The sequence below is a fragment of the Rhinoderma darwinii genome, chromosome 6 (assembly GCF_050947455.1).
Source record: "Rhinoderma darwinii isolate aRhiDar2 chromosome 6, aRhiDar2.hap1, whole genome shotgun sequence".
Classification (NCBI taxonomy): Eukaryota; Metazoa; Chordata; class Amphibia; order Anura; family Rhinodermatidae; genus Rhinoderma; species Rhinoderma darwinii.
In genome coordinates this window covers 43,995,488-44,008,105 of record NC_134692.1, presented here as the reverse complement: position 1 = coordinate 44,008,105, position 12,618 = coordinate 43,995,488, and the positions used below count along the sequence as shown (strand labels likewise).

At 40.5% G+C, this 12,618-nt stretch overlaps 1 protein-coding gene across 2 annotated transcripts in view; it reads right to left on the bottom strand.

The window, feature by feature from the left end:
• MLPH (melanophilin) overlaps positions 1-12,618 on the bottom strand; it is a 33,099-nt gene that overhangs the window by 2,950 nt on the left and 17,531 nt on the right. Inside the window, exons 8-14 of one of the 2 annotated variants that reach the window (XM_075831180.1) lie at positions 10,527-10,672; positions 7,788-7,871; positions 7,532-7,705; positions 4,941-5,096; positions 4,767-4,859; positions 2,985-3,077; positions 1,657-1,714 (exon numbers count right to left, since the gene is read on the bottom strand). In XM_075831180.1, the coding sequence (XP_075687295.1) occupies positions 1,657-1,714; positions 2,985-3,077; positions 4,767-4,859; positions 4,941-5,096; positions 7,532-7,705; positions 7,788-7,871; positions 10,527-10,672 (804 nt within the window). The remainder of the gene's footprint in view (positions 1-1,656; positions 1,715-2,984; positions 3,078-4,766; positions 4,860-4,940; positions 5,097-7,531; positions 7,706-7,787; positions 7,872-10,526; positions 10,673-12,618) is intronic. The other variant, XM_075831181.1, reaches the window with a different exon arrangement.

Genomic DNA, 12,618 nt, shown 5'->3' with positions numbered 1-12,618 from the left:
CAACAACAACAACAACATAATTTAATCCAATTTGACTTCTCTGGAGTATCCGCAGCTCGTCTGCCATATTCTGTCTATGGTCTCCAGCTACAATGCACCATTTTTTTAGTGGTACTCTAGAATGGCAGCTGAAACAGAAACATACTCTGTCCAGTAGTTTTCACACTATTACTGCTATGACTTGCCAATCCGTGAGTGCTACTTCTGAGTGCCGGCTGCTGCTGTGTAAAATATTCTGCCTGATAGTCTCGAAACTCCTTCATCTACAATATGCCAGTTTTAGATTGTAACTTAAAAAATTCCCGGCTGATTTCCAACTCCTTGGCTTGTCTGCCAACTTTCAGCCCATGTCGATCTTTATCTAAAGTTGTTGACAGAGGGGTATGTTTCTCTGAGCGGTTTGCCTCCAGACCTTTGCATATGAACAGGTACTGTGACACATAGACTGATGGAAGTATAGATGGAAGCGATCAAAAATGTTTCTATAACTAGACGAAAATGTTTGTTACATAGTGATACTCATAGAACAGGTCTTATGAAGCAGTCACACTTCATTCTGTCTAGTGTTTGTCATATAGAAATAAAGGAGAATGATTTGGATGAGAGGGCAGCAGGTAGAGATAAGCTTCTATGAAATCAGAACATTATAGGGAGGTTAATTGAAGCTTTTCAGGTCAACCCATTCAGTTAGTTTATAACTAATGTTTAATATCAGGGTCAGGAGGCTTCTTTATCTGTAAGTACAGAAAGACATTCAATGAATGTCAGTTTATGGGGAGAGGAACTTGTAATGTGCATCAGCTGCTTAAACATTTCCGAGAATTCAAGGTCCAAATTTTCAAAAAATGTGTCTCTAAAATATGCAAATAACTCTCCTCCAAGCAGGAGAAAACTTCTAGTGAAATGCAATAATTTCTTAGTGTGAGTCAATGTTTCACTACTGATGGAATGATAGACTATGACTTAGACACCCTTCTATGGACTGACTAGTTTTGCTCTTGGCTTAAATTTTTATGCAGGATCCACGTTTAGATTTCCTTTTTTATGTCTCAAATTCCTTCACTAACATCAAAGTTCAGCGACATCCATATTTTTCCTGTTCTTCTCTACTGTCCAATGTAGCAGCAATAAAGAAGATAAAACTCCATATAACGTGGCAGAGCATTATTTTGTTTTTATAGACCCATAATTTCATTTGAAGATATTTTTTGTTTTTGTATTGGCCAAGTACCAGTCTACATTAAAAGCTGACTACTACTGTACTTCTAGATCTTCACAATTGACACTAAAGTCAGCTGTCCTGTTGTTTTCTCTCCATGTTGTAAATCAAATTGCACGTCCACAAACACATGGACTATCCTAAGTAAAAAACAAAAACATCCTCACGGCAAGTAGTAGTCCTCAAGATAAACTCCTGGAGCCTAATGCACCAACCTTGCTATATAATCATCTTTCTCCAGTTTTGCCTTTCTTAATATACAGATGGAGTAAATATAATATATCTTCCCGCAATTTCTAGCTACATTTGCTAGACGCTCTACAGCATTTTCTTTTGCAAAAATAGACCCTAGATTCTGGATACTTTAACAAAAAAAAAAAAAAAAAAAAGCCTGAAATGTAGTAAAAGTTTCACACTTTAGAAGCTAGCATACTTACCCACAATGTCTGGGTCAATATTAAACTTTTTTCTTAGAGCCTGCTGCATTGCCAGAATCTAACGGGAAGAGGAGAGATAAATATATGGTTTCAAAGCCTTGCACGCTCAGTCCCCCAACATAATTCACTATTACATTATAAACCTACAGATAAAACAACACACGGTACTTCTACCAATTGTGATGCTCTATACAGATGTGACGCACATTTTTTTAAAGGTGCGTCACATCTGATTCAATTAAATCCAGTGATCTGTATTTTTTTTTAAATTCTCAATCATCATTTGTGACAGAAAATATAAAATACCCCAGTTTTCTGTCCAGCACACAGTCAGTTCATATTTTTTACATTATTACAGGTGTTGTCCGCTTTAGACAGTCCCTTTTTGTTACGAGGGTTATCCTCCAATAAGCTAATTACAAGGTGTCCTGCTGCTGAGTATTCAGCCCGTCAAAACGACGGAACCCTTGCACAACGGAGACAAACTGAAACCATTGGCACCGGATCCGTCACCATTGATATCAATGGTGATGGAAACGGAAACCTTTGGGTTCAGTTTGTGTCAGTCAGGCCTCCGCTCCGACAGAAAGCTCAGACGGAACGTCGGAAAGGAGCCCTGACGCAAGTGTGAACGAAGCCTAAAGTCAAAGCCTGAAGACCCTTTTAAATTCTTTTAACAAGGTTTGCTACAATGTATCAGCTGGGCAATTTTCTGTAAACTACGCACATTCGATACACAAAGCTTTCTCCTGTGCTGAAAATTTGCTATTACATATCAGTTGGTATGATCTATAATGGAATCCAGAAAAGAAGTAAGATTTGTGCAGCTTAAAGAAGCACTCCCATGAAAACTTTTATTGCTTTGCCCATTTGTAAACTAGACGCTCGGTGAGTAAATAATCATATACGTGTACGAGATGCCCATTACAAACGGGCAAAGCAATAAAACTTTTCATGGGAGTGCTTCTTTAACTTGTTTAGTCACATATGTTTTCCTAGATTGACACATTGTAAAAACCACAGCTACGTCAGGAGGAGTTTCCCTCTCTGGGTGTAAAGTAGAATATTTTTATTCACTGACAGCAAACAGATTTTGACAATGGTTGATAATGTAAGTTGCAGAACTTTACTCAAAGCAAGAATGCTATATTGAGATGGAGCTTAGACTGTTGTACTGCTAGTAGAAAGTTTCTATTCATTGACTAAATTCTAAACTATGCTCTGTTTTCCCTCTAGCAGCTCCACAGCAAATTTCTTTCTACAAATATTATTTTCCAATATATGTAAATACATGTTTTCTGTAATATATGATATTAGAGACCGCTAACCTTCGCTTCGCTGGGTGTTGAAGTAAGGTTGTGTAACTCCGGGGAGGAGGGCAGAAATGGTTCTGTACTTCGGGATATAGCAGGTGCAGTCGTCTAGAAGATGTCATTGAAATATTATTAGCATATTACAAAAAAACTAATTCTACATAAAATCTTGACATATAAAAACATCCTTCTAACATAAAAGGCTGCGGCTAAACAAGGACATTTTATAGTGGGACAACGTCGATTTGAACTGTCCCATTACTTCAGCAGTTGGTAAGAATACATTGAGATGTAGATACATGCTATTTTTATAAAAATTTTCATAGAATTGTCATGCAACAAAAATATCAATAAGAAAGGCGTGGAATAAAAAAAATATCACGTGGTTGGTGTAAGACTGTCGAAATTGGAGCAATTGCATTGCAAAATCTGTGTGTAGCTATGGCCTTAATGTAGAAAGAGAAAGGCTGGATTCACACGAGTTCATTACGTCCATAATCGACGGAACGTATTTCGGCCGCAAGTCCCGGACCGAACACACTGCAGGGAGCCGGGCTCCTAGCATCATAGTTATGTACGACGCTAGGAGTCCCTGCCTCGCTGCCGGACAACTGTCCCATACTGTAATCATGTTTTCAGTACGGGACAGTAGTTCCACGGAGAGGCAGGGACTCCTAGCGTCGTACATAAGTATGATGCTAGGAGCCCGGCTCCCTGCAGTGTGTTCGGTCCGGGACTTGCGGCCGAAATACGTTCCGTCCATTACGGACGTAATGTGCTCGTGTGAATCCAGCCAAAAGGAGAGGGCTTTTAAAAACTGTTTGTTCAAATGTCAAAAACACATTTGTTCGAAAGTATTTTTTTTTTTTACTACATCTTAAAGGGGATGTCCTCTACTGTACAACTGATGACCTATCCACCGGATGGGTCATCATTATATCATCGGTGCAGGTCCAACACCCGGACTCGGCACCGTTAAGCCGCTCCAGCTGCCTTTAAGCACCGGATGTTATGGCCCGTTATGCGATGCACGGAGCCGGAAGCAGTTGGCTCCGTATATTCCGAACTGCAGCTCTGCTCCTACTCACTTGAATAGGAGCAGAGCTGTAGTATTGCAGCTCGGCCGCTATTCAGTGGCCGGAGCTAACTGCTTTCGACATGTACGTCCGGTGCTTAGAGGCAGCCAGAGCGGCTTAACTGTGCAGGGTCCGGGTGTCGAACCCCCACAGATCATGTACTGATGACCTATCCGGTGGATCATCAGTTGTCCAGCACTGGACAACCCCTTTAATAATAGGAACATGTTAGGGACATGCACTCTATGCAGAGGCTATGTGGGGATTCTATTAACAGTTTCACGCCACTTTTGTGGCTTAATGAAGTCGAAAATGATGGAATATGCCATATTTGTGCAATAATTTGCGACTTTTTGCCGTTCTGCACATGGTTTAGTGGAGGGGATGTGGCCTCCCACGGATCGACAAATTTAGTAAAATTTATGCCAGAAATTGGTGTAAATTATAGTGCAAATCTACGTTTGATTGTCTGGCGTGCAGACAGGCAAAGATGCACAAAATGTATCAAAAAGCTGTGCACCTCATAAGAAATTTGGTGCGTTTATTAAAGCGCAGCTGAGTTTAAGATTGTTGTATGAATCGCCAATCTTAATTATCCAATCTCCCCCTAAATCTAAGTCGTAGTTTTGCACCAATAATACAGATGCTAAAATGTTGACACCAGCATTAAGTGGAATTTTGTATAGAGTATCATATAACCTAATAACCTGTGTTATATTACCCGAGAGCTGGACTTCTTCTTGGCCTTGTCTGATGGTGACACAGTGAGTCCTGCTGCACTCAGAGCAGCTATCCTGGACTCAATATCTGACACCTAAAGATAACAAAGATAAGACAGGTGCGATTATAAGAGAAAGACATAAAAAAACAGAATGATTGGTTTCTTGCCTCTCACCTCACTCTCTGTATGCTGTACTTGTGCCATAGCAGATGCCACGCTGACCTCTAATTCTGAAAGCTCGGAATCTGTGGTTCCACTCTGACATGCCAGCTCCTCCAGATCCTGTAGGTTCTTTTCAAGTCCATGTGTTTTACCTGCTACCATGTACACCTAGCGTATAATACATTAAAAACAGATTGGACAAGTTAATGAAGGTGTACACTGAATGGTTCAGTGGAAAAATGACTATTCTGAGTGCAGCCGGACTCCTTACTAGTTGTACGCATAGGTTCAGAGCAGTCTAAGCTGTGTTTCTTCTCATTTCATTTACCTGATCTTTAATTGACTTTCCAATCTCTATTTTCCCAGATTATTTTTCACTAACCATAAACAAATCATTATGTGCATATATAGTTTTATTAATATTATTCCATTACCTGTGCTTTCATTATTATTTATGTAATGTAGGATAGTAGAACACAATGAAGCCCATCATGATACATGACATTAACTTGCATGACCGAACGTCCGCTATTCATAACATGATCCACTACATCCTATTCCTTACATTTTCCTCTAATTTCTGGAACTCAGCCTGTGCCTTGCTGCTGTCTCCTGGTTTGGTGTAAGGAATGATGGGCTGTTGGATCTCACCACCATAGGCTTCTTGCATGGCCCTCTCAGTGGCATTTATGGTCCTCAATGTTTTGGCCGTGATGTCACAGAGAGCCTGAGCTGCTGTCCTCTGCAGATGGGAGAAGTTACCGTCCATTCAGAAATTCCATGTACCCAAGATTAAATAATGGTATGGGTAGCTCTAAATGTAATTCACTTCTTATAACAGATCAACAAGATATTTTTGTTCTGCAATAGTATCATCCTTCTCTCCAATATAACATGTTTTCCAGCTACCAAGAAGAAAACATAAAGAGCAGAACTTTGCTCTAGTAAATGTATGATACATGGATATAGCTCAGATGTAAAATTGAGGATATACGCGAGTAAATACGGAGGAAAACAAACAAATGTTTGTGTATATAGAGTATATATGTACGCCATGTGAATCCATCTTTAACTGTGACTGAATAATAGTGAAAGGAATAAGAAACCAAAAACAAACACTCTATGCTCTCCATGTTTCATCTCTCTTTTTAGTAACCGTTTAATAAATCCATTAGACTGAAAGAGATGTTGCTGTCTCAGACTCTCTCGATGCAACTTCCCAATAATGTGTTATGCTAAATGGATGAAAAGGAGTTTGAAAGGTGGGGGCACTAAGGGTAGATGGCGTGCTTATTTTCCACGTTGATACATCTTCTCGAGAGCTCTCAGTTCCAGTCTTGGAGCCATTCTCAAGAGGCACTTTGATCTTCATGATGCATCTTTTACTGTACTGAACTTACTAGACGGGACCCATTAGCGGGTTCTTATTGAAAGATGACAGAGCAATGGGAAGCCTGGTTATTCTTTTCACTCTTCTTATAAAGACCCCCCTCCCTTTAAAAAATAAACTGTTGGGATCTTAGGTTTAACCATTAAACATCCACTGACACCATTTATATATAATAACCCAATTAAAACCATTTTTAAATTGTTTCCCTTCCACATTAAAAAGAAAAACATGTCCCTTAAAACCAGGAGTTCCTCTGTTATTACAAGAAGCGGAGTACAAGGAGGTTTAATCACTTACCGTTAATCCGATCCTGACAGAATTTATCATCTAAGTTCGCTACTACCCAAACATGCCCACACATCACACTGGTATGATTTTTTTCAATTGTGTAGGACACGGGACCACTTGAACAAAACTAATGGGGACACATATAAAGGAGGACGTATAATGTCTTTGTAGATTAGTGACATGGATGGAGTTATTAAATTGAGGTTTAGGTCACAGGAAAAGCAGGCAACAAATTGCATTGATCCAAGAACCAGCGATGTAGACATCTTAGATGATGCGCAGAGATAAATGAAACTTGGCCCATCCAGAGATATTCGTTACACAACTGTTATTAAAATACATGGTCTTGATTTTTAAGTCAAGCTCCACATCTGGAGTCACAGTTTGCAATCCTAAAAGTTAGTATTGGTTTCACTTCCAGGAGACACCCCAATAGTAAGGGCACATTCACATGTGGCGGAATTGCTGTTGAATTCCGCTACGGACAGTCCGCAGTGGAATTCTGCAGCAGCCGTTTTTTACATTTGTTTCTATACATTTTTAGGAAAGTTAGCTCAGATGTTGCAGAAAATAACTGTGCGGAAATTAGGCTGCGGTTCAGAATTTTCCCTCCGCAGCATGCTCATGACGTTGCGGAGAAGAAGCGGAATTTCACTGCAGATTTCAGCCTGAAACTGAAATCTGTGGCAAGTCCGCTGTGTTTTCTGCAACGTCTGAATTACCTGTCAAAAATGCAAATGTTGGTGCAGATTCGTTGCATAATTGCCCCAAATCTGCACCAACATTTGCAGCGGAAAAATTCCGCCACGTCTGAACATGCCCTTACTCCACAAGGCTGCAAGATATTTAAAATGAATCCTAAATAATCTGTCAGTCTACAGATCAATTTTATGTCTTACTTTTCCTTGTTGTCCTAATGTTTTACCTTCTGATCAGTAGTGTCCTTATTGGAAGTTTTCACTGTTGACTTGAGTTTTGGTCCTTTTTCTTCATCAGAGGAGCCTCCTTTATCACTCAAGTGACTGGCAAGTTCTCCAATCTTTCGTTTAAGTGTTTCTTCCTCCAAATCTGCATCGGTGTGGCCTGCATGACTTGTGGACTAAGAGATTAGACAGTGTCAGGCTTTTATTGAATGGATATGGTCTACTGTATTGAGCAAATCAGTAATGAGATGGGATTACCTCATCTGAGTGCACAGAGATTCTTTCCTCTAGGCGGTTTAGCATGCGTTCAATAGCAGACATGCGTTTGTTAAGCTCAGACATCTGTGAAAGAAGGAAAAGGAACTCGTAGGACAGATCCCATCACCAAATAAGAATATTGCCGCCACCCAATTACCTGATTTTAGGATAGGATAAATTTTAGAAAACCATAGAAGAATAGGCTGGATGTGTTTACCACCGCCAGGAAGCATAATCTCAGAGACCCACCAGTATGGGCCAGTGATTTTATTATGACATGACACGACACAGCAAGCCCTAGCAAAATGAAAACAACAGTGCGGCACATAGCTGGGCAAGATAGTGGAAATGAAAAATAACCACATCTGAGCTATGGTGGCAACATCTGGTGAGCATTCAAACATACACAGATACGTTTTCGTTTTTTTTCCTAAACTCAGAAAAACCCCTTTATATTTCTGATGTCACTTGACATTATACGTGTTATGATATCGGAGGTGCAGTAGAAAATCACGTACCCTCAGTAAAGACTCTTTATAAAGACTAGAACAACCCAGGGCTTTTTATAGTGTACATAGCAACACATTTTCTAAAGTGTCAGTTTATCAGTGTTGTATTTTCTGACACTACACCTATTCATTACATTATTCTTTCTTGGTAAGTAGATCACACCAGGTAATAGTGGCATCACTGGCTGACACTGTAATGTCATCTGCTTGATCGCTAGAAACACTGGATGCTTCTATAAAAGTAAATCTTAAAAATATTTGTTAGCCAGGCTTCAATAGCAAATGTAAATGTCTGTATACCATCATCCCAAACGTCTGTATATCATCATGAGTCCAGAATTCAGCATGTCAGTCATGGATTACTGCCACTATTTTAATTCAAGATTTTATTACAAATCACTTCAGCCAGGCAGAGTTTCTCCTTTGCAAAGGAGCGTGGAGAAAGTAAGTGCTGTGCTGAGGGGTGAACTGTAGCTTACGGGGGGTATTTACTATAAGAGCTGTGACTTACTGTTAGCACTATGTCTGTTACTGAGGGCACTAAGCCTGGTGCTAGAAGCACTGTGGGTGGCACTGGGAAAATTGTGGTGGGAGAAGGGGTAATGCTGTGGAACAAGAGATTTTAAAGGGGTTTAAAAATTTATTTTTTTATTGAACACCAAACCAAAGAACAAGTTGGTCCTGCTAAGTAGAACATTAATCCTTAGGATAGGCCATCAAAGTATGATTGGTGGGGGTCTGACTGCCTTCATTTTAGTGCCCACCGTCCTTGTCTGGGTGTCTGTGCCCGATACTGCAGCTTACCCCCATTCAAGTGATTGAGGCTGAGCTGCAGTAACAAACACAGCCACATGAAAGAGAACAGCGCTGTGATGGGTATTGCAGTGAAAGGGGCTCTTCTTTCTGCTGATCAGAGGGAGTACTGAGGGACGGATAAGCCATCGATATGAATTTCCTTCAAAAACACTTCAAAGTATATATTAGTATTTGATATGAATTATCCCATTACAAGCTTGTAGGGCTGTTAGGATGTAAAGTTTCCTGGCGTTGCCTTGTCAGTTCATCAGCAGAACACGTACTATTGTCTACAATGCAGCAAAGCCATTATTTCATAGAGTAGCCAGAATTTTCAGAAGCCTCCAAATTATTAATATATTATAGAATTACTATTTATGTAGATCCCTAATATCTTAGGATTTACCTACAGTTGAAATAGGTTTTCTAGTTTTATAAAGCCCATTTTCAATTACCCCATTATGGAATTCTGAGTTACTATAGAGAGCTCTCCTGTTCATGAGCCTCATCTATTAGCCAGAGTAGATACCAGGTACAAACCGCATCATTCACTCTGGAGGACCCAGCATATCCACAGCCCATTGATTTCAGTAGCTACTGTGTAATGCTGATTTTCCCCTGTGATGGTCACTGCAGAAGAATTGCTGTAGGGTGCCTCAATAGATTATAGCTGATCGCTAGGGTTCCCAGCAGTGAGACGACCTGTGATCAGGGATTTACAGTGATACCTTCGCAAAAGACTACCTCTTTTTGAGAAGACCACCCACTTATCCAGACCAGATTTCCTGTGACACAGATTTTCAGTTCCACCCTATACTATGCATATTTCCCAATATTATTCCTGTATTGTGGGCTATTTAAAAAGGTTTTGTCCAAAGTGGACATCCCCTCTAAGTAAAACATCCTTCTCCAAAGTATGCAATGTATGTCTGAAGTAAGCCCTACTAAAAGTATAGGGGTGTAGGTTGCTGGAAAGAAGAGTTAATACATAGCTTTATAGCTCTTTTTTCTCTCCATCAAACACCTCATCTAATTATAATCAAATGATTTTTCTTCTAAGAGGCACTCATTCCAAGAACAAGGCACAGAAAAATATAATTAACAAATTCACACAAAGAACTGAAGAGCTTAAGAGGGAAGTAAAACAGGGAAATCATTTACATCAAAAGTAAATCTGTGAGCTGTGATTTTAATTAATGAGTAAGCACTGAATGAAAGGGTATGATGACATCATCGGCAAACACATCATGTCCGGCACACAGTAGACCATATTATATCCATGTCATACCAGGACAGTGACCGAGCATGGTATAATAGTCAAAGAAATATATTTGTTTATAGGGATACATTATCTTCTTTACCGGATGTACACAAAGCAAACAGGATTTCTGACATAGTTACTGACGCGCAGAAAACCTTTTAGTTCAAATGTTACCTGTGTGCCTGATTGGTGGACGTTTTCCTGAGATGAAGCCCGGCTTCTACGTCTGGGAGGAGCTTTGGGAATAGCTCCTCTTTCTTCATCAGAGGTGTCCATGTCACCAGAGTAGTGTGATGCCTTGGGTGCAGGGGAAGGGCTGCCTTTAGGGAGATAGCGGGTGCGAGTTAGTTGGGGATCAGGGATGGAATAATTTTTGGGGGATTCTGTTAAACTGGGAAGGTCTGGAGGATCAGATGAAAAGGGTAAAAGGGGGGAAATGAGGCATTATTAAAGGCAGGTACAATGGAAAATATTTTCTGATTGGGCTATGAACTTCAGGGTAAAAATCACACAAAGTTTTGTTGCACACAAAGTTTTTTTAGCCAAGGCCAAAAGTGGATTCAAAAGAGAGGAAAGGTGTATAGAAAAGACTGATGCATCTCCTTTCTTTGGTGGATGTAATAGAAGGAAAAGAAATTCAGTAATTCTTTTATACTTGCGAAGATCCACCACTTCTATGTTACTATAGCTTATATGAGCTACCACATTATACTATAACTTAAAAATGTATCAATTCGTACTATTTTCCTTTGTAACTTACTTGTTATACACTATATGGCCAAAAGTAGGCAGCCATATAAAAATCACATCTTGTTGAAATCTCATTTCAAAGCCAAAGACCTTATTATCACAGAGAAAAAAAAAACAAGGTGCCACATGTGGCACTTTATTTCTTACGTTAAATATAGCGATGTGGTGCAAATCCGTGCAATCCACGGAAAAATAAATACAATTAAGGTCTCAAGTGTTACATTTTTAATGTCACCATGTTTTAGGACTTATGTACCCTTTTTCAGATGGATTAGAAAAGTTTCAGTGTAGAGACAGTCAGAACCTTTAGTAGACTACTATATTGTTTCTTTCAATATTATTTAATGCTGTCACTTGTTTCCCACTATTAACATTTATCCACGGGATAGGTGATAAAAGTGGACACCTACTCATCACACCTACATATGTAAGCTTGTTGAACATCCTATTCCAAAGCCATGGGCGTTAATATAGAGTTGGGACGCTATAACAGCCTCCATTTTTCTGAGAAGACTTGGCGTGTGTCTGTGGGAATTTGTGATCATTCAGCCAAAAGAGTTTTTTTGAGGACAGACACTGATGTTGGACAAGAAAATGTGGCACGCAATAGGCGTTATAATTCATTCAATTAATCAGATTTAATGGGGTTGAGGTCAGAGCTCTGTGAAGGCCACACGAGGTCCTCCACTCCAAACTCTTCAATCTTTTATGGGCCTCGCTTTGTGCACGGGCACAGTCATGCTAGAATAGTTAAAGGCCTTTCTCAAACTGTTGCCACGAAGTTAGAAGCTATAATTGTCTAACATGTCCTTGTGACACGACTGTGGGGAATGTGGACCCTCTGGGCCACTCTGCCATAACGGAGTAGCAGCTGGTCAAACAAATGTCAATAACCGTCACTAGGACGAGAGTACCTGGATAGCTGGCATGTGCTGGATAATCGGAACCTGGCTAGTGCGGGACAACCGGAAGCTGGCTTGTGCCGGATAATCAGAAGATGGCTTATGCCGGATAATCAGAAGATGGCTTGTGCCGGACAATGGGACTTGTCTCGGATACAGGACACGGAAAATGTGTTAGTCACGGACACTGGACTTAGCACGGACACCAGACATGGATACTGAAGTAATCATGGACACTGGACTTAGCACAGACACGGATACTGAAGTCTTCACGGACACTGGACTTGACACGGATACTGAAGTCGTCACGGAGACTGGACTTGACACGGACACGGATACTGAAGTCGTCACGGACACTGGACTTGGCATGGACACAGATACTGAAGTCGTCACAGACACTGGACTTGACACGGACACTGGACTTGACCCCGATCATGGATACAGGATAGCGCTTGGGAACCTTTGCAGGCCAACACAGGGTTAAACACAACATTGCTCAGGCAATGAGGAAGTGGGCAGAGTCCTGGGTGTGCTGGGATTGGCCAGGGGTGATGTACCTGGTGCGCGTGCTAGCCCTTTAAGGCCAGGGACAAGCACGCACGCACATAACGGGC